The sequence below is a fragment of the Acanthochromis polyacanthus genome, chromosome 7, assembly GCF_021347895.1.
Source record: "Acanthochromis polyacanthus isolate Apoly-LR-REF ecotype Palm Island chromosome 7, KAUST_Apoly_ChrSc, whole genome shotgun sequence".
Classification (NCBI taxonomy): Eukaryota; Metazoa; Chordata; class Actinopteri; family Pomacentridae; genus Acanthochromis; species Acanthochromis polyacanthus.
The window spans coordinates 6,106,619-6,130,427 of record NC_067119.1 but is presented as its reverse complement, the minus strand read 5'-3'; the positions used below and the strand labels follow the sequence as shown (position 1 = coordinate 6,130,427).

At 38.0% G+C, this 23,809-nt stretch overlaps 1 protein-coding gene across 1 annotated transcript in view; it reads right to left on the bottom strand.

Annotated features, from left to right (window-relative positions):
* The window catches only part of ppil2 (peptidylprolyl isomerase (cyclophilin)-like 2), a 50,147-nt gene extending 26,438 nt beyond the window's left edge, over window positions 1-23,709 (bottom strand). Inside the window, exons 1-13 of the mRNA XM_051951037.1 lie at window positions 23,539-23,709; window positions 23,316-23,365; window positions 21,431-21,476; window positions 21,267-21,329; window positions 20,901-20,952; window positions 20,196-20,247; window positions 19,761-19,852; window positions 18,848-18,937; window positions 17,919-17,994; window positions 17,620-17,780; window positions 9,275-9,350; window positions 7,082-7,188; window positions 2,411-2,500 (exon numbers count right to left, since the gene is read on the bottom strand). Coding sequence (XP_051806997.1) covers window positions 2,411-2,500; window positions 7,082-7,188; window positions 9,275-9,350; window positions 17,620-17,780; window positions 17,919-17,994; window positions 18,848-18,937; window positions 19,761-19,852; window positions 20,196-20,247; window positions 20,901-20,952; window positions 21,267-21,329; window positions 21,431-21,476; window positions 23,316-23,365; window positions 23,539-23,570 — 987 coding nt within the window. The 5' untranslated portion in view covers window positions 23,571-23,709. The remainder of the gene's footprint in view (window positions 1-2,410; window positions 2,501-7,081; window positions 7,189-9,274; window positions 9,351-17,619; window positions 17,781-17,918; window positions 17,995-18,847; window positions 18,938-19,760; window positions 19,853-20,195; window positions 20,248-20,900; window positions 20,953-21,266; window positions 21,330-21,430; window positions 21,477-23,315; window positions 23,366-23,538) is intronic.
* Window positions 23,710-23,809: the final 100 nt, after the last annotated feature.

Sequence of the window (23,809 nt, the reverse complement as noted above, 5' to 3'; positions counted from 1 at the left end):
AAAAGTACTTGCGTTGAGTACAGGTGAGTGTTATCATGTGTATGTTATGTATGGATACCGAATCACGTGACCTGAATATGCAGCAGGCGGCGGGAATTGATGGGACTCAGAAACTCCCCCAAAATTTAATCAATTGTTCCTTGTATCAATTCTGACTGATAAGTCCCCGTGAGTCTCCAACAGTCGATTTGTAGTAAGATCCAGACTATAAGCTGCATCACTGCCAAAATCTAATCAGTTGGTCCTTGTATCATTTCTGGCCTTCCCTGAATCCAAATCCATTAGTCCATTTTTGAGTAATATTGTTAACAGACAGCAGACAGACGACCCAACGCCGATCGTCACATAACTAATAATAAAACATAACCAATAATGAGTAAAAATAAGAATGATGAGAATATGGATGAAAAAATCCTGATTTCTGCACTAAAGAGAATTTCGTTTGTCTGTTTTGTTCTACAGCAGCTTGCATTAAAAAGTTTGCTTTTTTCCAGATTTTTCAGCTAAAGTGACTGAAATTTATAACACTTCCCCACCATGTTTCCATACAGAGAGAAAGAACAGCAGGCATGCCGGTATCTTTATTAAAGTGGATCAGTGATGAGTCACCCTCATCCATGAATCACACTTCCTTAATAGCCTAATTTTTAGAGACGATGCATTACGATGAAAATGAAGAAAAATAATAGAAACCCCTCAAAATCATGTCTGGGCAGCTCATGTCCTATTAAGAGGAGCCGAACACCTCCTGGCTGACCTGTAGTTAGCACCTGGGGTGGATGTTAAATTCAGAACAATTACTAAATGTTAAATCAACCACATTTATTCACCAGCACAACACAGTCTGGACAACATGCATGGCTGTCATGAGAACTGAACCAGTAACATTCCCAGTAATGACTGTCATTCTAAAGCTCTAGAAAATGGCAAAACAAGATCTTTTTCTTAAATATCTGCACAGAATCAATGCTTTTATTACATCCCACTCTTTCTGTTGTCCTGTTTGAGCAAATATAACCTGTGCAAACTTCAGTTAAAATGCTGCAGTCATGTCACAGTGTAGAGCATGTAATTGCAGGTTTAACACCTCAACATCGGCTTTCTGTTTCTGGTTTCATTTCAAGATTTTAATGAGCAATTTGAGCAGTACCTCCTGACTACCGCATGTGTCTGAACTCTTAACCCCTCGTCATTCTGGATGTGAAGCCCGTACAGTGGAATAGCAGCAGTTTGAAGCCTTTGTGCTGGTTTATGTGCACACCAGTAATAAAAGGCTAAAGAAACCAGAGGTAGCTCACAGTATTCTCAACTGAGAAGCAGACCTAGACGAAAAGTAGAAAACACAAATATGTCCCATCAGCAACTGTTCAATCGTATTTTCATTGTCAACCCGACATCATGTGAGATCAACACTTTGCTAAAGGCTGCCTGACGATAAATGAATAAAAATACAAATTTACACACACAAAGCAACCCCACTTTGCATGCTAACATTCAGCCCCTTATTTGAGAGCAAATACCAATTATTGGCACTCCAGAAAGACTGATATTTGGAACCAATATACATTAAACAATACATATTAACAGCAGGTGATATCAGAGAACCTGACATTCATAACTTGATGAAGAGTAAAGGATTACTAAATATGTACAATGACAATGTGAGTGACGTCAGAGCATCACAGCGCCCTCCTTTGTTTAAATGCCCTTTTTTTGTTTGTTATTTATTTTATGATTCACTTTAAGGACTGCACTTTCAATTTCACTGTTCTCATACAACGACAATAAAGGCATTCTGATTCTTCTGACACTGATTGAGATTGATCATTTTGTCTCCTGTAATTAAAAATCTACTGTTCTTCATTTTTGTTTTGTTTTGCTTAAAAATCTTTCACTCAGACCATGACCCTATACGAGTCTGTGGGCGGGACATTGAGAAAGCCGGCTGCATCGAGGAGTGCATCAGATATACTGCACCGTTCAAAGGTTTGGGGTCACTTAGAAATGTCCGTATTTTTGAAAGAAAAGCATTTTTTTTTCAATGAATATAACATTAAATGAATCATAAATCCAGTCTAGACACTGCTGATGTGGTAAATGACTATTCTAGCTGGAAATTTTTAATGGAATATCTCCATAGGGGTACAGAGGAACATTTCCAGCAACCATCACTCCTGTGTTCTAATGCTACATTGTGTTAGCTAATGGTGTTGAAAGGCTCATTGATGATTAGAAAACCCTTGTGCAGTTATGTTAGCACATGGATAAAAGTGAGAGTTTTCATGGAAAACATTAAACTGCCTGGATGATCCCACACTTTTGAACAGCAGCGTATTTAATCAGTAATTGCTTTAAAAAAAAAAAAAAAAAAAAAAAAAAAAGAACGATTTAGTCTGGTGAAATTCCTTACCATGAAATTCCGGATGGACCTGTGGAAGACGGTCCCGTTGTAGTAGCCTTTTTTACACAGACGGATGAAATTCTCACCAGCTTTGGGAACCTGGAAGAAAGAGCATGCAGATACGTGTTGTTTTAAAAAACACCCACAACAACACTGTGAGTTAACAATACTCAGCTGTTGGCACCGTTTACCCGTTACTGACATACTGAATGGGCTGAATGTGCCACTAGAATCAGCTGCTCTACAATTATATCGTAACAGAATTCAACGGGAAGGTTTAAAATTAGAGCGTAAGAACACAACCTAAACACGACACACAAATCTCTGCTTGTGCCGTGTTGATGAGTAGATGCTTTATACTCTTATCTCTAGAGCGGGGGTGTCAAACTCACTGTAGTTTAGAAAACAACAAAAGTCAGACCAAAAACAAGACAAGAATACAGCAAAACAAGACAAAATATTATAAAAACGAGACACAAAATGGCAATATTAAAAGAAATGACATGAAACAAATCAAAAAAGACAAAAAATTTGATAAAAAAAGTTACAAAGCAACAAAAAAATGGACGAAAACAAGACAAAAAATAACATAAGCAAGACAAAACCCCTCGCAAAGGGACAATAATGCTACACAAAACAAATAAAGCAAAACACAAAATGACAAAGACAAAAAACGAGACAGATAAGAAAATTTGAGAAATGACAAAAACATGAGCAAATCACAAAAATCAGACCAATAAAAAACAAGACAAAATGTTACAAAGAGGAAACACAAAACAACAAAACATGAGACAAACAACAAAAATCTGACAAAAAAAGACAAAAAACAAACAAACAAAAGCAAGGCAAAATATGACAGAAATGGCACACAAACTAGTATTTTACTTCATGATCTAACCAACTTGTCATGGTCTAGAAGTTTTTTTTAATTTACAGTTTTACTCATTAATAATTTGCAGTTAATTTCTTCTCTGTAATTTTTACACTTTGCAAAGTCCTCCCTCATGTTTTACATCCTTGTTCTAGAGAGTCCACTGGACAGATGCTGCATATAGAGGCCACAGAGGTTTTACTTCAGCTTCCAGCATGAAGCTTTACAATCCCGTAAACAGACACAGCCTCACATTTTCAACTCTGCCTGACCTGTGAGGAAGTGTTTTTACTCTACACAAGTCTGTGATGAAGTGGAGTTCATCTGTTGCCCGGGGCGACCTCGTGTTACTGACACAGCCAGGAGGAGGCTTAGTACTCGTCTGGTGGTGTCAGAAAAACAGGTAGCTGAAGGTTTATCCTGGGTTGTGCTTTATTCGTCGTTTGTGCTATTTTTGTTTTCTTTTTGTCCAATTGTAACTTTATAAAATGTTTGTCATTTTGTGCCTCTCTTTGTAATTTTGTGTCTCATGTTTGTCATATTTTGTCTTGTTTTTGTCTGACTTTTGTTTCTCACATTTTTGTCTTTTTGTTTCTCGTTTGTCATTTTTTGTCTTATCTTTGTCAGTTTGTTTTGTGCTATATGCTTTGTTTTGTGTAGAGTTTTTGTCGCTTGTGTTATTTTTGTCCATTCTTTGTCGTTTTGTAACTTTTTAAATATGTTTTTGTCTCTTGTCATTCTGTGTCTTGCTTTTGTCATATTTTGTCTTGTTTTTGTCTGACTTTTGTTGTTTGTCTCACATTTTTGTCTTTTTGTTTCTTGCCTTTGGCATTTTTTTGTCACTTTTTTGTCTTGCTTGTGTTTTTTTTCTTATCTGTCATTTTGTGTTGTGCCATATTCGTTGTTTTGTGTAGCGTTTTTGTCGTTTGTGTTAGTTTTTGTCAATTTGTAACTTTCTGCATCATATTTTTGTCATTTTATTTCTCATTATTGTCATCTTGTGTTTCCCTTTTGTCTTAATTTTTTCTTTTATGCCAATTTTTTGTTGCTTTGTAACTTTTTTTATCAAATTTTTTTTTTACTCATCTTCCGGTGTCAGGTTGCTGAAAGTGTATCCTGGGTTATTTAAACTTTTAGGCGTCCTGTAAATCATTACAAAGCACCTACTATTGACAGGAGTTAATTTTGACTCCGTGAAACAAAGACCGCTTTTGTCCCCAGAGCGGGAGGCGTGGTTTTAACAGTGACGCCATTCAGGTCTACTGTTAACGTCAACAGCCCTAAGGAGCGCTTCTGTGAGTGTGTTTGACCGTGTGTGTGTGTGAGAGAGAGAGAGAGAGAGAGAGAGAGAGAGAGAGAGAGAGAGAGAGAGAGAGAGAGAGAGAGAGAGAGAGAGAGAGAGAGAAAAAAACAAGTTTTTTCCCCCTCGGCAACGATCGGCTGGTGGTTTCCAAGAATCGCCAGATGCTTTCGTAAAACCTATTTTTATTCCCAGGCTTTTTCTCCGTGTGACGAGCTCTTCTAAGCTCTGGCGGTCTCATTTCCACCTACGTCTCAATTTTTGCTGTTGGGGCTCTGATTTTCAAAGCTCTCCGGTACAAAGAGGCTTATTGTTTTGAACCACTGCACCAAAAAAGCGGTTTGACTTTTACAATTTCAGCCGTAAAAATTGATGTTTGCCAGGAGAAAAATGCATTAAAACTGCTGTGAAATGACAAGCTGTGTGGCACAACAGACTACTTGTGCATCTATGGAAAAAAACACTTTTTTTTTTTTTCCTTTTCCCCCCCAGTGCTTCCTGTGGATTATTAACCCCAAACTCCCACGTCAGAGCCATCCATCTATATCTCTCAAGCCTCTTCTGCTACTTGTTGCTGCTCTGCTGTAATGGTGGTTAATTTAGCGTGCATGTTGCTGTGTTTTTTGTTTTTTTTGTGCGTCATTTTCGGGGCGTGAAGCTCGAGAATGCATAAAATGCAGTCTGATTTAGAAACATGCCTAGGTGCCTAAAATTGCCGGCAATCAGTGATGTCAGCGTGGAAACAATGTTTGCTGACGCAGACAGAAAAAAGGGGACAAAAATGTAGAATATGTCCTGATTCACATATCGCTTATGGACCTCTGCATTCCAGGCAATCAGCCAAAAATAAAAAGGGGATAAGAGACATAAAACCTACTAAAGTGGAGTGATTAATAGCTAAAAATTTTTACATGTCAGTCGTACAAATCCATTTAAAAATATAACGGTCCTTCTATTTTATCACTACGTAGGTAAATCCAGTCTGCTGTATCAAAGGTGCTTTTGGATGTAAGACCGTCATCTTCTCTGACTTCACGTGAAGCTAAAGGCCACGCTGTCGGACATTTTCCTCAAGTTCTGGACAACGAGGTCAGAGGCATCTGAAGCTCTTTACATGGAGGTGGGTCTGTGTGACTCGGAGTGTATGTGACAGTGAAGCGTCGCTCATTAATTCATAAACAGCAGGCCGCGAATAGAGCTGCAGCTCCTGTGAGAAAACCACCGGGGAGGAGGAAGAGGAGGAGGATGTGGGGCACTGAGGGCAGGTTGTCTAACCGCTGCAACTTTCCTTCCTCATTACTCTGATTCGACGGCTCAGAAGCCAATGGAAGCCAGGCAGACGGAGCTCCCGGTCGGTTACTGGGGCAGAAATGCGTTCCTGGAGTTCCCGCTGCCTCTCCGGAGCCCCACGTCTAACCCTAAAAGCAGCAGAGGACACAAGAAGCGCATTTCTGACGGGCCGTGAACTCGGCAACCCGGTGAGACGTTCTGCATTATTTCAGCGTTTTGGATGAGTCACGCCAAATACGATTTCACCACCTGCTCGACGTCACAGCGACATTATTTAATCCTCCTGTTGTCTTCATTTACAGGCACCAAATAATATTGTTTCCTTGTCTGAAAAAAATCCAAAAATTCTGCAAAAAAATTCTCAAAATTTCTAAACATTTGCAAAACCTTCAGGAAGAAAATTAAACGTTTCCCTTAAAAGTCTATAAAAAAAAATCCCCCAAATTTAGCAAATGTGGTAAGAAAAGTCTTGTAAATATTTTCAAAAAATGATTAAAAATTTTTCAAAAAAATTCTAAAAATATCTAAAGTGATTACATATATATCAGTAAAACTTCTAATACTTTCTTTAAGAACACTCACATAAAAATCAACCAAAATCCAGCTAAATTCACTGGATTTTGGTTGATTTTTTGTGAATGTTCTTAAAATTTTTAACATTTCTTTTGATCTAACCAAAAAATGTTCAAAGATTTCCCAAAAATGTTGAAAATGTGGACATCAGAGGTTTCACTGTGAAAATATATACATTATTATTTCCACATTTTCAAATTTTAAAACGGGTCAATATTAACACGCAGGACGACACGAGGGTTAAATCAAATCAGTCGAGTCTGAAAAACAGCAGACCTCATTTGTAATAGCATACATTTCACAAGACAGCTCAGCTAATATCCAACAATAAAGATGAAGCCTTTCCAAATGTAAAAAATTATAGCTCTTTTCAACATCCTCCTGACACCACCAGACTGAAACCAACAGGCCTGACGCGTGACATCAAATTAACTTCCTTTCTGCGCTGCAACGAAAATCTGAAAAAAAAAACAACTAAAAAACTGACAGCTACGTGCGATATCCTGACTTGAACTCTTCCTATCTCTTCTTAAGATGAGAGAGACACAAAAACAAAGCATTTTTCCTAAATACCACAACTGGCTTTATTCCTCCCAGCTGCTTTTACTCACGTTTCTCGTCTATGTGTGGATTTGTGAGTTCTTACCTTATCGCACTGCAGCTCCAGATTCAGATCTCCCTTGTTGGTGTGCAGACGGACGTATCCTTTCTTCTTCACGTACCGGTAGCGCACCGTGTCGTCTGAGATGGCATCTGTAGCACAAAAAAAGAAAAATAAAGAGTCGGTTATATTGTGGCGTCTCCGTAGATAAAGAAACGTTTAAGATTGTGGCTGTAAAAGCAAGCGGGCACAGCCGTTTCTGGAAAACAATCTCAACCCTTGTGTCGCCCTGCGGGTCAAAATTGACTCATTTTAAAGTTTGAAAATGTGGAAAAAAATACATTTCCACAGTGAAAGGTCTGATGTCCACATTTTCAACATTTGAGAAATTTTTGAACATTTTTGGTGGATAAAAAGAAATGTTAAAAATGTTTCTTAAGAACATTCACAAAAATTTTTTAAAGATTTATAAAGATTTTTATGGGAAAGTTCTTCAAGAAAATAGAGGTTTTACTGATACACACACACATACATACACACATATATATATATATATATATATATATATATATATATATATAAAAATCACTTTAGATATTTTTAGGAAGACTTTTACTCATTTTTTGAAAATATTTACAAGACTTTTCTTGGTGAATTTGGGGGAATTTTTTAAATAAAAGTTGAAAGGAATTATTGGAGTTTTCTTCTTGAAGGTTTTGCAAATTTTCAGAATTTTGCAGAATTTTTTTTGCTGAATTTTGGAGTTTTTTCAGACAAGGAAACATTTTTTTGGTGCCTGTAAATGAAGACAACAGGAGGGTTAAGGTTTTATTGACTGTTTATGAGTCTCGGCTTGACGGTGCTGCAGGTGAGATGCTGACCTTTAAAAACCCTCCATGCCTCCGCAGTGCCGGCTGCTATTTAGATTTATGCGCAAGTGTTTACTCCCCAGAGAACATCTTTAATCCAAATAGCTTCTTTAAAAGTTACTGTCTCAGTCTTAAAACAGTATCTCACACACACTAGAATATACCTTTTAACAAGAGCTCCACAGATAAGTCATGCCTCTATTTTACATCCACATAAATCTACATGACATGTCATCCCCCTTAAGAATTCTGAACTAGGTCACCAAATCCAAACATTGTCCTCCTCTTCTGAAGTGTACTGAACCTACTATACAGTTGTGTAACAGCAGGATCTCTCCCATGGGGCAGCTCAGAGGCTGACAGGGGAAGAAAATGCAGTCGAAAATGAGCAGCTCCTATTTAACTCAGCGATCACGACGCTGCGCTTTGATAGAAAAAGGACACATGACGAGTTAAAGAAGATAGAACATGAAGAGAAACAAGAATATGAAGAGCAAGAAGAACAACATGACGATGGAGAAGAACATGAAAACAAAGAACATGAAGAACATAAAGACAAAGAAGAACAAGAACATGAAGAAGAACATGAACAACAAAAAAGAAGATGAAGAACATGAAGAAGAAGAACATAAAGACAATAGCCTAGCCGCGCTAGACCCAGCTCTGAAGACGTAAGGGTCTAGGAACTCTCGACAGGGAGGGAGGCGGGCTAAAAGGTTGTCTTTCAAATCACTCTGCAGCAATTGGGTAGGTATACAACCAATCAGCGCAACAAATAGGCTGACGTAGTTCCTAGAGCGCCGGAAATCAGAGGATGCGGGAGTTTGGTGAAGCCTTATTTATACAGTCAATGGGTGAAGCTCAAGTATACTACAGACATGTTAACAGAAAGATTATTCAGAGTCGGTGCTAATGGAGCTCAACGATTGTTGTCGTTTTTGTTGTCGACCCTGGCAGAGAATTAAATTCGTTGCCGTGGGTTGTCTAGCACAGCTAGGCTAGTTGTTTCCGGTTGTTTCTGTCAGAATCGTCGCGCCTCTGTCGTCACTTAGTTACACCCGCCTTCTGACTCTACACTTCATGGTGATTCGTCGGCCAGTTTTAGGAGAATCCAACCTCGAGGCTTACCGAGGGTAACTAGACCCACCCTGGCAGAGAATTAAATTCGTTGCCGTGGGTTGTCTAGCGCGGCTAGGCTATGAAGACAAAGAAGAAGGACATGAATAGGTGGAAGAACAACAGGAAGACAAAGAAGTCATCCCTGGATGAATCAGAGTTTAAAGCAACAGCAAGAAGAGATGAATGTTGATTTCTGCAGTGAATCTGTTTTGTTTCCGCTTTTTCTTTTTGTTGCATGATGTTTACTTGCCTGCTTCATGTGTCGTTGAAGGAGTCATGGCCGTGGATGTGAAGGAGGCGGAAACTCTTCCTGTGGAGTAGTGAGCCTGAGGAAACAAAGAGACGAACGACAACCGTTAAGTCGCACTGATAAACAAACTTTCCAACCTTCCGAACTCCAAGCAGTTTCCAGGTGTCTCATCACATTTTCCCTCACTGTGGACTCATTTTCACTGCTATATAAAGTCCTGCACCTCTATGGAAGCAGAACAACCGTGTCTAGATGTAGAGAGAACTCTGAAGTGTTTTTGTGCAGTTTGACAAAAGGTACAATGGCCTAAACCACAAAAAAGATTTTTTTTATTATTTAAAAACCGAAAGAAATTGAAAACCTTTGTTCAAGTAGCCACGAGTACTGGAAATAAATAGTGATTTCACATACTAAATATTTTACCACAAAAATTTAAAAAAAACTGAAACAAACATGCGCAAAATTTTGTTGCCAATACTGAACAAAAAAAGATGGCTGCTCAATATACTATAAATATTTTCCAATTAACGTTTTTAATTTGTTTACATATTCGTCTACCATCTGCTCTGCTGCAGTTTAGCAAAAAAAATAAAAAAATCAATTCATTTTTATTATGTGAATGTTGATCACAGGTGAATTTATTATATCTTGTTGTTTGGATCAAATAGCACCTAATTTTTAGTTTTTTCCCCCACAGAATCTGGTGCAAATTGTTTATTTTTGAGCAAATTTCTAAATGAGACAATTAGAATAAAATGGTTTTAATGAAATATCGCCTTGTTGAGCTTAGATTTGGGTATTATTCTCAATGGAAAAGCACGTCTGATTGAATCATTTCTGTTTTTTTTTTTTTTTTTACAGTTTCTGGCTGGTAAATTGTGTTATTTTGCCATTTTTTTGAGATATCTCGATGCTTGATAGAAAAAGAAGCACACATGACTAGTCAAGTCGAAGAAGATGAAGAACATGAAGAGGAAGAACATATAGATGAAGAAAAAATGAAGAACATGAAGAACATGAAGAGGAAGAACATATAGATGAAGAAAAAATGAAGAACATGTAGAAGAACATGAAGAGGAAGAACATATAGATGAAGAAAAAATGAAGAACATGAAGAGGAAGAACATATAGATGAAGAAAAATGAAGAACATGTAGAAGAACATGAAGAGGAAGAACATATAGATGAAGAAAAAATGAAGAACATGAAGAGGAAGAACATATAGATGAAGAAAAAATGAAGAACATGTAGAAGAACATGAAGAGGAAGAACATATAGATGAAGAAAAAATGAAGAACATGAAGAGGAAGAACATATAGATGAAGAAAAAATGAAGAACATGAAGAAGAACATGAAGAGGAAGAACATATAGATGAAGAAAAACATGAACATGAAGAAGAACATGAAGAGGAAGAAGACGACGAAGAAGAGCATGAAGGACAAGAACATGACGACGAAGAAGAACATGAAGACAAAACAAAGACAAAGAAGAACATGAAGACGATGAAGAACATAAAGAAGAAGAATCTGAAGCAGTAAAAAGAGATCATGAAGAAAAAAGAAACCATATAGGAGATTAAAAAAAGAACGTGAAGAAAACGATGAAGAACATGAAGATAAACATGACATAGAAGAACTTGAACACACCATGAAGAAGAGCATAAAGATGTAGAAGAACATGAAGATGAAGAAGAACATGAAGACAAATAACGTGAAGAAGACAGAGAAGAACATGAAGAGGTAGAAGAACATGAAGACAAATAACATGAAGAAGACAGAAGAACATGAAGAGGTAGAAGAACGTGACGAAGAACATGAAGACAAATAACATGAAGAAGACAGAGAAGAACATGAAGAGGTAGAAGAACATGAAGAAGAACATGAAGACAAATAAAGACAGAAAAAAACATGAAGAGGTAGAAGAACATGATGACAAATAACATGAAGAAGACAGAGAAGAACATGAAGAAGTAGAAGAACATGAAGAAGAAGAACATGAAGACAAATAACATGAAGAAGACAGAAGAACATGAAGAACATGAAGATGAAGAACAACACGAAGACAGAAGAACACGAAGATGAAGAAGAAGAATGCGAGAAAGAAGATGAAGAAGAATGTGAAGAACATGAAGAGGAGGAAGAACCGGTTTCTGGTTCGTAAATGGTGTTATTTTGGTGACTATTTTTTAAATACCTCACAACTAAAAATGATTCTTTTCTTATAATTGCAAGCTTTGATGATGTTGGATATTTTAAGACTGCCTCTTTAAATGCATAAAAGTACAGACAGAAAAGCGTTGCGAGCGGCAGAAATCTTGGCATGGGTACAACTCCGATCAAATGACACTGACACAACGAGTTAATCTGATGCTGTCTGACCTAAAGAAATAAATTCTCAAGTCTCAGGGTTTTCATCAGAGCATGGGGGCTGCGGCATTATCCTTATGTGACCGACGGAACGGGTTGTACATTCAATTTAATTCAATGTGATTCACATAGCGTCCATTCAGGGCTGAAGTCATCTCAGGACACTTACCTCAGAATATTAGATTATAGACGGAAACCCAACAAAAGCTTCCCTCTCAGCAGCTCTTGGCAACAGTGAGAAAGAAAAAATCTGCCAGACTATAGAAGAAAATATAGGAAGAGATTCATTTGAATTCTATAGAAAAATTTGGTTTTAATCAAGATTTTTAGTTTTGCCAGCTTTTGTGGTTCATTATTTGAGGTTTTTTCAAGTGTAATAATGGCAGAAAAATGCCAATAGGCTAAAAAAAAAAATTACGGTTTTGCTTGAAAACGCTACACAAAAATCAATACGACCCGTTTTACATGTAAGCTGAAAATCTCCAGGGGGATTTGTGTCTCCCTCAGGTAAATTTACATACTAGACGCAGCCGTAGGGTCTTAACCTCGGTGTTTGAACTTGTTAAATAATTCCGTGGAGCTCATCTTGTTTCTCTGAAGTCTCTTTGGCTCGGTTCCTTTGGATGCGCTTGTAGATCGCGGAGACTTGATTAATGCTGACATTTTGCAATTTTGCATCTGTTTGCATCTCCTTGTTTCAACTTTATCTTAATTGTTGCTAAGTTGCCTTCTGGGTGTCCTGGTTTGGCTTCGTCTGTCAAAGCACTCTGTACACCCTTGTTTTCAAAATGACAACATAAATGAAGATATTTTTATGAGGTTTTCTTATTTTGTCAGATTTAAAGAGTATTGAAATTTACGTCTGCATCTGCCAGTGGGCCATCGTGATAAGAGAAGATGACGAAGAACATGGAAGCAAAGAAGAACATGAAAAAGAACAACAAGATGAGGAACAAGAGAAAGAACATGAAGAAGAGGAAGAAGACCATGAAGAGGAAGAACATGAAGACAAAGAAGGACATCAAGAGGAAGAACAACATGAAGAAGAGAAAAAAGAACATAAAGGAGATAAAGAGGACCATGAAGAAGAAGAGAAACAACATGAAGAGGAAGAAGAACAAGAAGAGGAAAATAAAGAAGAGGAAGAACATGAAGAACAATATGAAGAAAACAATGAAGAAGAAGAACAGGAAAACGAAGAACATGAAGACGAAGAAGAACATGAAAAAGGAGAAGAAGAGCATGAAGAAATTCAATCCACCACAGGAGAAACCTGATTTTTTTCTGCACATAGGTGGAAAAAAAGTCCAAAATATCTCCCAAAATGAGTTGGAAAATATCTGCATGTTGGACATCAGCATAATTCTAATATCCTGCATCTCTAATCTGTAATAATTATGTCTAAAATAATAATTCTGCTCATGCAATTACGCCAAACAATAAAAAAAAACAACAATACTGAAAACAATCGACTGATTCCAGCTTCCCAAATGAGAGGATTTGCTGCTTTTCCTCATTATTATGTCACAATAACTTGCATATATTTGGTTGTGGGGTAACTATTTAATGGAGCATCTGAAAAGCAGCCAAATTAGCAAAAACAATTATCACTCCGAGCCCTCAGCGGACGTTCATACTCGTTGTGAAACCCAGATTTAGCTGTTTATACCAAGCAGGTTTTCCGCTCTGAGGCAGATTTTTCCTCATTAAACAGTCCTGAAGCTTCATCCTGCAGCTGAAGAATAGTTTTCTACTCCACCGCGCCTCGCTCCAGCTTGGCCGGCCGTCTCATTCGCGCTAAGTGCTGCATCATGTGTAAACCAGCTTAATGACAGCCTCTGCAGCCTTCTGTGTGATGAAGAGCAGCAGACCCCCCACCCAAGCTCGGAGACATGCCTTCCACTGCATAATTAAACACCTTTAAGGAGGGTTTTTTCAGTGTAAATTACAGTAAAATTCATTTTTTGAATAGTAAAATACACCACAATCCTGCTTAATGTGTACATTTCCAATCAAAAGTTTTGGATACACTTTGAAGAATCTAAAATATCAAACATCTTTTGACTTATAACACACTTTCTTGTTTACTACATAATTTCATGTGTTCATTCATAATTTTGAGACAAAGCGCCAAAAAAATGGGCAAAATGGACAAAAGAGAGACAAAAAGGACAATGACAAAAACGAGAGATAAAGGAAACACAAAAACAACAAAAACATAAGACAAACGACAAAGAAACAAGACAAAATATTACAAAAACCAGACACAAAGCGACAAAAAAAACAAACGACCAAAGCAAGGCCAAAAAACGCCAAAATGAAACTGAACAATAGAGCATTTTACAACTTGTCAAGATCAACAAGTTTTATTAAATTCCCATTAATTTCCAACATCTGTGTAGTAATCCTGACAACCACACAAACTAAAATGGGAACTATTAAGGAAGAAGGTTAAATTATGTAGAAAGTTAATACATAAAAGTTGTGTCGGTGCATCAGCAATAGGGTTCAACCAAACAGTCGTACTGAAGCTGCTGACTGACATTATATCGCACAATGTTCAGTGTCTTTAAATGTTTTCACAGGAAGGACTCATTTTCTGTAATTTTTACACTTTGTAAAGTCATTCCACTGGCCGGATTGGACCCTCTGGAGGGCCGCTTTTGACCCGCGGGCCTTATGTTTGACACCTCTGGTATAAGGCATGGCTGACAAACAATAAAACTTTCAGAACAGGCACGTTTTGGAAGCACTTTACTAAAATATTAGCACATTAGGCTACGTTTAACCCAGGAAGGATTACTTTATCATCAATGTTGTTGTTTTAATATATTGTTTTTATACGTCTGTTAATCTGTATGTGTTTCTTTTACATTTGTCTGCCCTTTTCACAGTAGTCTTGTGTAAACTATTATGAGATAGTACATTCATTAATATACAAATAAACAAACAATGCAGCGAGACGGGGGCGAGTTATTCAAGTCAAGAGAGCGACAACAACTCAGCAAAGATGAAAGGAGCGAAAGTGGATTTCAAAGTCTCCTCCATAGTCCTGCTTCAGCGATCTTCTGCTCCAGTTCTTGTGAAGGCGCATGAAAGCACAGACTTTACCTTGCCTGACCTATAATTCCCGCTCCCTCAGATGCTGTCAGAGCGTCACCTCGACGATGAACCCGAGAGCAGCCGAGGAAACGCTCTGGCGTAAAAAAGAAAAAAAACAGACGCCGTCTAGCATCAAAACAGGGCTGATAAGAAAGACGGTTTAGATGCAGTTCAGACTGAACCAGACTTCATCTCTGCGTTGATTCAAGGACACGGTGGCGGCGGTAACATGTCCATGGATGACCTTCTTTGTTACATGTCGGTGTGTTTGTTCCCCCTGCAGTTAAACCTCTTTTATGATCACTAAGAGCAGCAACGCAGGAAAGCTACAGCACAAATCCAGGAGATATTTTAAATGAAAATGATACAAATGCTGCATATTTAAATATCTATTAAAGGTGTTCTCTTTCATTAATGTTCAGACTGTTATTGGGATAGGATATTTGTTTTTTTTGTTTTGTCTTCTGCTTAAATTCCAGCACAGTAAATGTGACATATTATTTCTCTTCCTCACATCTCTGTAGACATTCTTTGTTCTGTTTCTGGATGCAGCTGTTTGTCTTGTTGCCAACAAAGCGGTCTGGTTATTACCAATTGTTTGGCTCCCTCCTGTGTACAAAATAAAACCTACACTTTGTGCTGCAGCAGCACAAACAAAAACAACAACTCATGTTTAATGAGTAATTCCTTAAAAAGCATCTATAAATACACTGTATTTACCTTAGAAATAGAGCAAATAAATCGAAATATTATTAAAATAATAATATAGTCAAGTGCAATATTCAAATTACAGGCGCTGCAATGTTTTGATGCAGGTAAAAAAAAAGGCACAAACGACAAAAATGAGACAAACGACACAAAAAAAAAAAAAAGAGACAAAAAAAAGGTTAGAAAGCGACAAAAAAAAAATGGACAAATGACACAAGCGAGACAAAATAAAAACACAAAATGACAAAAAGATAAAAAAAAAAAAAAACCAAGACGAAATATGACAAAAATTAGACACAAAATGACAAAAGACATGAAACAAAACAAAAAAAAGGGACAAAAAATTAGACAAAAATTAAGTTACAAAGCGACAAAGAAAAGTGACAAATGACAAAAATGAGCCAAAAAACACAAGCGAGACAAAAAAGGAAACACAAAACGACAAAAACATGAGACAAACGACAAAAATCAGACAACAAACAAGATGAAAAACAACAGAAACAGGTCAAAATATTATAAAAATGAGGCACAAAACAACAGAAGAACAATCTACTACTTTGCTTTATGATCACAACAACTTGTCATGGTCTAGAAATTATTTTAAATTTATAGTTTTACAAATTTACAATCTACGTGTTGCTAAAGAGACGCCTCAGCAAACAAATCGTTTTCTCCAAACACGAGGAAACGAGTTTGTTGGGTACAGATTGCAGCAAATATCACATCAACATTTTCTTGCCAGTGGAAACGAAATGCAAAAATTACCCTTCCCAGTAAAACTCATGACTCATATCACAATATCTCTGAGAATAATCACATCATTTATTCTGTAAGGCGCTCAGAAAACTGTTTAAATGTGGCCTCTTCCTCACAAAATGTTCTAACAGAAAAACTAACGACATGTGGTATAACTGAAAGCCAGTAAATGGACATTTGGTCGGGACTCTTTTGTTAAATCACCATATTCAAGGACAGGAAAAATCTTATTTGCTGAACTTTTCAAATCAAGAGTTTCAATCAAGAGATAAGAGGACATCTCAACCAGCAGCTTCCTACTGACTTTAAAGGAAAACATCAAGTCTGTCTGCATATGTTTTCTATTTCAAATCATTTCTACGGTCGTGTTTCCGTATAATTGTTGAGCAAATTTGAAAAAAAAAAAACAAAACAACTACTGAAACTTGCCAAAGAGAAACTGCACAGAGGAAATAAACCAGACTGTATAGTGTCTACAGCAGGTGGTGAAATCAGCTTCACTACCATTTAAAAGTTTGGGCCCTTATTTTGAAACATTTTGAACATTTCCAGCAACCATCACTCCTGTGTTCTAATGCTACATTGTGTTAGCTAATGGTGTTAAAAGGCTCATTGATGATTAGAAAACCCTTGTGCAGTTATGTTAGCACATGAATAAAAGTGAGTTTTCATGGAAAACATGAAATTCTCTACGTGACCCAAAAACTTTTGAACAGTAGTGTAGGTTACACATGCTGTACTAAGTAAAGAAGATGAAAACAGCCACTCAAAAGCCTCAAAGAAGAAGAAACGAACAAAATGTTGGCCATCTTTATGAAAGAAAAATGGAGGGAAATTTCAGGAATTTGTTTCAATCTCGAAAGTTGTAACTATTCTTTCATGTCAGCCGTGATTCAAGACAACGAAACATGCAGAAAATGTTCTATGACTTAATTGTCTGCAGAATCTAATCAGAAAAGGCGTTTTCACTCACATTAACTCTTCTTTGAAAATGTCAACCTCAAGCGAGTGGAGAAACATTCTAGCAAAATTAGGAACTTCCATTGACTTTTCACTCCGCCAAGTCCCACAGCAGAGTTATGTGACGATCTGGGTATGTTTGTTTGTTAGGGCTGGACCCGAATATCCGGTCACTGAGGTGGTATCTGAATATTTATTTTGAGATTCGAATAGTCAAATCTCTCCTTGCCTTGCTATCCTAAACGGGCATTAACAGCCAAATAATGCCTGTGCGTGTTTTCTCTGAGCCTGGCTACACTGTGAAGAAAACCGGGAGTTCACTCTTGCCCGAAAATGTAGATATGCTCATCTTCCTGCCACATAACATGAAGAGAGTGCAGGTAGGCTACTGAAATGTCCGTTCCTGTAAACATATGCCACTGATCTCTGCAGCATCACGACGTTTTTACTCACAGCGTTCAGTTTGTCCGTCTTCTTGGCCTGTGGCTCCTTCATGGTGGACGCCAGCAGCTCATCCCCTTTGTAGTCTTTGTAGAGCTCAGCTAAAGTCTCCCTGGTCTCCAGATTGGTGGTCTTCAGGTGGTAGGCCGGGTCTTGTTTGGCCTTTTCCTCATCTGAAACGTGTCAGAATTAGAATTTTTTTCTGTATTCCCGATTAGAATTTGACAAATAAAGCATAATTTCCTATCAAAAATAGCTAATTAAAATCAAATCAAAATTAGCTAATAAGAGAAAACAAACGGGTAACTCACCTGGATCCAACACTTTCAGGTTGTTTTTTACATGGAAGAAGTTTGAAACATTGAATTTGTCGAGGTTTGTGGGGTCCTACGGAGACAGATTTAATGTCACGGTTAGATTTAAAACCACTTTTTATGCTTTACAAAGTCGTCCTGTGGGCCGGACTGGACCCTCTGGCGGGCCGGTTTTGGCCCACGGCCCGCATGCTTATGTTTAACACCTCTGCTGTAAATGAAGCATTGTGTTGCTAATAGGGCTGGACCCAAATATCCGAATATTCGTTCGCTACTGCACTATCCGGATATTAATTTGGTATCCGAATATTCGCCCCCGCCCCTTCGGACGTCACCGGGCGGAAAGAATATGCAGCATTACTGTCTTCCCTCCGCCTTCGGCCCACATCGGCTCATCCCGCCGTGTTCTTCGGCTCCTCCATTTGTGTTTGTAAACACCACCCGAATGGCCGGGTGGCTGCAGACTCTGAAGTCACGCTTCGCTTCGTTGCATAAACACAAGACAAGATGCTGAAGACCGGTGTTTGGGAATTCTTCAGTTTAACTAAAGACTAAACGAGGGCAAAATGTGGACCCAGGAGACCAGACGAATGGATCCGACAATTCGGGCTGTCTCCGCCACCTCCCCCCTCCCCGGTTGGACGTTACGGGGCGGAACGAATATCCGGATATTCGTCTTTAATAGGGCCCGAATATTCGAAGGCCAGAAACCACTATTCGGGCCAGCCCTAGTTGCTAAAGAGACAAAAAACAAATAATTTTCTCCAAACACGAGGGAACGAGTTTGTTTGGTACAGATTGCAGCAAATATCACATCAACATTTTCTTGCCAGTGGAAACGAAATGCAAAAATTACCCTTACCAGTAAAACTCATGACTCATATCACAGTATATGCAAAACTTTAATAGATAAAGCAAAAACCCACCTGGAGCGTGATGAGATCCTTTCTGGTGAAGGGTTCATCAGTCAGCAGATCCTTAAAACTCTTGGTCTTAATGTTGAGCTGCTCAACAGCCTGAGTGGAAAAAAAAAAAGTCAAAAAAGTTGATTTTTCATTCAGTTGTAGCTTCAGCCCAGCAGCAGTACAACAGATTTCTGCTTCTTTACTTTGGTCAGATGTTAGTTGGTCAAATTTTTCTTCTGAAAACAACACAAATGAGACAAAATATTACAAAAACGAGACACAAAGTGACAAAAAACGACTAAAGCAGAACACAAAATGAGAAAAAAACAACAAAAACAAGTAGAAAGACAAAAATGAGAAACAAATTGACAAAAAAAAAATGGACAAACGACATAAGCGAGGCAAAAAAGGAAACACAAAACGCCAAAAACATGAGATGAACGACATAAATCAGACAAAAAAAAAACAACAAAAACAAAACAAACTAGAAGTTTTACCAAACTTGGACCGCCCGGTGACAAAGTTGACCCCTGTGACCTTGAAAATGAGGTCACGGTCACCAAATACGAACTTGACCTGTGTCTTATTATGGTACACCTGTGTACCAAATATGGTGAGGCTACATCAATATTTTATCGAGTTATCGCACGGAAACCAAATTGTTACAGACAAGCAAGCAAGACCATGCAGCTCAAAACAATACCTTCCGGAAAACGCAGTTTTGCTGGGCGATAATAAAAGCCGTGGTTTGTGTGGAAAAACATTTGCCGAACAATTCAGTCAGCATCTTGTGAGACCATGTGGGCCGAGCATCTGCGACTTATCAGAATCAATATCATCTCTGCTGGGCGTCGTGTTTGTGCGAGTAATTTTAGACATCGATCTGTGTTGCCGAGGTATTTGGGGATCAATGCGGAGAAAGGAGTTCACCCACCTCGTAAGAAAACACATTCCCGGTGACCTTGTTGGCAACGATGTGAGAATTATTTGTGAAGACGTTGTAGAGAACGGGGCAGTGATACTTTCCTGGAAGAAAACAAAAAGAGCAGAGCTGAGTCGGCCTCCATCTGCTGCCACGGGGTGAAAACTCATCATCTCCAGAAGCCAGCGAGAACCTCACGTAATGTGCTCTCGGCTGAATTATACCACCATCGCCTCCCCTTATCCCCCCCTCACCTAAATGGTCCTCTAACACTCCGAGTCCAATCTTCTCTCTCCAGCTGAACTCAGAAACAGCAGAGCAGCGAGATCAGACCTTTTTTATTCCCACCTGCTGGCCCAGTCTGATGATGTGTTAACTCTGAAGATAGTTTCACTTCATTGCGCTTCTAGTTTCTTTCATAGCTGAGGCAGATTTAAACATAGTTACCGTCGTTGTTCTTGGCGATGTTCAGCTTGATGAGGGCCTTCGCCTCCAGTTTCTGTGAAAGAGAAGAAAAACTCAAGTTTCTAAAATAGCACAAAATGTTTCTTTAACCCTCGTGTCGTCCTCATTTACGGGCCTCAAATGCTTCAATTAGGTGAAATATCTTCAAAAACATAATTCCCAGAGACTTGAGCTTTGTTAATGACACAGACAAAATTGTTTTAGGTGGATCTAATTAGTTTAAGAACTACAGCAGAGGCAATTTTTTACATGATTGACTATTGGGAAAGAAAATTAAATGCAAAATTTTAAACCGAGGGTCGCACTGAGGCCCCAGAAAGTTACTGTCAATGTATATATATGGATGCAGTCGTATTTCCTATAAATATTACAACCTCTGGTCAAGGTTTCACTAACTTTACAGGCATCTAACGTTATTAGAATTTGACAAGGTTCCAGCTTTTTGCCATTTTTTAAGTGGCTTTGTAGATAAAGTGCTTTTTCTGGCAGTAAAAATACAAAAATATCGAGGTCTGAACACATTTTAAATCCTTAAAATTCATCCAAAGTAAACTATAGAGCTTGGATTTGAGTCGGAAATGATCAGTAACAAAACCCTGACAAGCAGGAGGAGATCTGAAATGACACAGACTGAGTCACCTTTTAGAAGTGGTGATAAATAAATGATAAATAAACGTGTTTTCTTACCTCTCCAGAGATCGGATTGGTGCCGTACTTCTTAATCCACGGAACGATGCTCCTAAGACAGATAGATAATAGAAAATAATTCATCTTTAGGTCAGAACAGAAGAACCAAAGTATAAGATGTACAACAAATATGCATTACCGTGAACATATTTGCACTACAGACCCACAAAGAGTCAGGAAAAACAAGAATAAAAACACAGGCGGCATCTGATTGGTTTGTGAGACTAGCAAGATAATCACAATTATCACTTCTTTAGTTTACTTCACTTCTGTGGGTCTTATATAAACACTCAATGACAGCTGAAAGGCAACATGTCCCTTATAGAGAGTCAGAAAACATTTACTTTAAACTCATCATCCACTTACAGCAGATCAAAGACGACGCCGTCCTCGGTGCAGACAGGATACTCAAACGGCTGAAGAGACAAGCTGAAATGTTTGGAGAAAAACAAAATGAGACAAAAAGATGACAATCTTTTATATCTATGTAATTAATTCCTGGTGAAACATCGTGACCAGACTCCTGTTACCTGCAGTGGTCGAACGGGAGTCGTCTGAAGTTTGCCTGTGGGATTTCTGGAAAGTGAAAACATGAAGCAAAAATGAATAAATTAAATGGCATCAAGTTCCGTACATCTGCTTGACTTTTAAAGACATTTTCAGAAACTGATCATCAGATAATTACACTATATGCTGCTCAGTAGACAAAGACAGATGCTGATAGACAGGAAAACTGCTTTAAAAGCCTCTATTGTTACCCAAAAGGAGTGTTCTTGGTCTACAACAATGTTTAAGTAGGTGGTACATCTCAAAACAACTTCCAGATGAATGCCAGGACCCAAGGTTTCCTAGCAGAACACTGCAATATTAGGAGAAAATCAATGCTGGACACTTCAGCGGCTGATGGTTTTAATGTTGTGACTGATCGGTGTAAGTCGTGTGCATGTCTGACAGTGACTCCACCTGTAGAATTACAACTAAAGAATCTGCTACTTTCACAACATTGTCATGCTGAAAATGGTGTTTCATCTCCCAAAAACAACTGGAGGAAAACACAGAGAGCAGCCAGAAAGAACGCTCTGTTCTCACACAGTCGGTAAAAGCTGAAAATGTCTTTTCATGTGCTGGATATCTTGTTTGCAGCACCAACACACACTGAGCAGTTAGCTATCCACACACACACGTCCCCATGTGCTTCTGAAATTAACCCGGTGTCCTTGTAGCGTATTTGTGTAACGGCAAAAAGTGAGTTCAACAAATAATAACAGTGTTTCCCATGAGGCCTGGGACCATAACAAGAAGCCGTAAGATTATTAATAGGATAGAAAAGCAGAATAAAAAGCACTTCTGTCACACAAAACCATTTTATATTTTATTTCATAACACATATATCATTACTATTATCTATCTACTTGTTTTTTTTTTTAAACTAAAGACTGCTTTAAAAAGGAAAAAAAAAACAACTTGTGAGGTACTGGACATTTATACCTCTTTAGGCTAAAAAATTCACATTCCAACAATTAATTTTATCTTCATGATTTTGGTAACATTACAGTAACTCTGGCAGCTGCAGTTAACAGAATTTACACTTATTGATATAAAAAGGTGGATAAAATATTAGTCAACAGCTAAACAAACCACCGAGTCTCTGGAATAACTTGAGCGAAAACTAGAGCTGCAACTACCAATTATTTTTGATGTCACATAAAATGCATGTTATTTTCTTGAAAATACGATTCATTGTTTGGTCTATAAAATTTCAGAAAATCATGAAAAATATCAATTACTGCTTCCCAAAGCCCCTGATAGCGTCCAATAATGTGCTTTTTGTCCACAATTCAAACACATTCAGTTTAGAGAAACAAGAAAATATTCAAATTTAAAAAGACTTTGATTTTTTCTTTTAGTAAAATGACTGGCACCAATTAGTCAACAATCTGAATAGCAGCCAGTTCATTTATTTGTTTGGAATTGTAGCAGCACCAGTAAAAACTCAATGTGAAAACGTTGAACAAGGTAAGTTCCTGAAGTCAAATCAAGTCGTCATTAGTTGCACAGCACATTTAAGACAACAGAAGATCACCCAGTGTGCGTTACGTGGGAATTTAAACAAACATTACAAATTTGCATGACTACAAGACATCAAAATGTATGAAAGGTGGTCGCAGGGCACCTTAAAAGCAAAGAATATATAACATTGTAGAGAGAAAAAAGCAATGAGCGACAGGGTGGTTGTGCTGTAGTTACCTGCATTACTTTAAGTTAGGTGTACTTAATAAACTGTTAACTAGTGAAATGTAGATTCACTGTGGTGTCTACTAAGCACGTTTTTGGTAAAATCTAACATTTACATAATTTAAACAGCTTTACTCTGATAAACGTTTAACTAAAAACGTGAACGAAAGAGAAGCTCACCTGCCCGCTTCCCTCCATAAAAGTGGGTGTATTCTGTACATGTGATGTACCTGTAAGAAGAAAAAAAACTCAAGTAAACAAACGAGAAAGACTATGAACCGTCCAAAAACTGAACAAGCTAAACTCACCAGAATTGAGCTAACGTCGGGAAGCTAACTAGCTACAAGCTAACGTTAACTACATTAACAAGGTTTCAGGGGTAAAGAAAAACTCTGATACTTACATTTTGTCTTTCTGGTGTTGTCGCTTTCCCATTTTGACTTCTTGTGTTGGTCTCACAGATTATCCACAGTGAATTAACGGAATAAAGCGACAATAGCACACAAGCTGTCTGTTAGCCTCTTCGGACTTCTTGTTTATGCTCTCTGTCGTCGTTGTGATTAAGGGCGCTCATTTGTAACAGCGGCGCTCTGCTGCCACCAACAGGCAGACTGGTGTATTGCACTTCCAATCATTTTGCATCTGCCTGTAATTAAATGAAATTAAATTTGAAG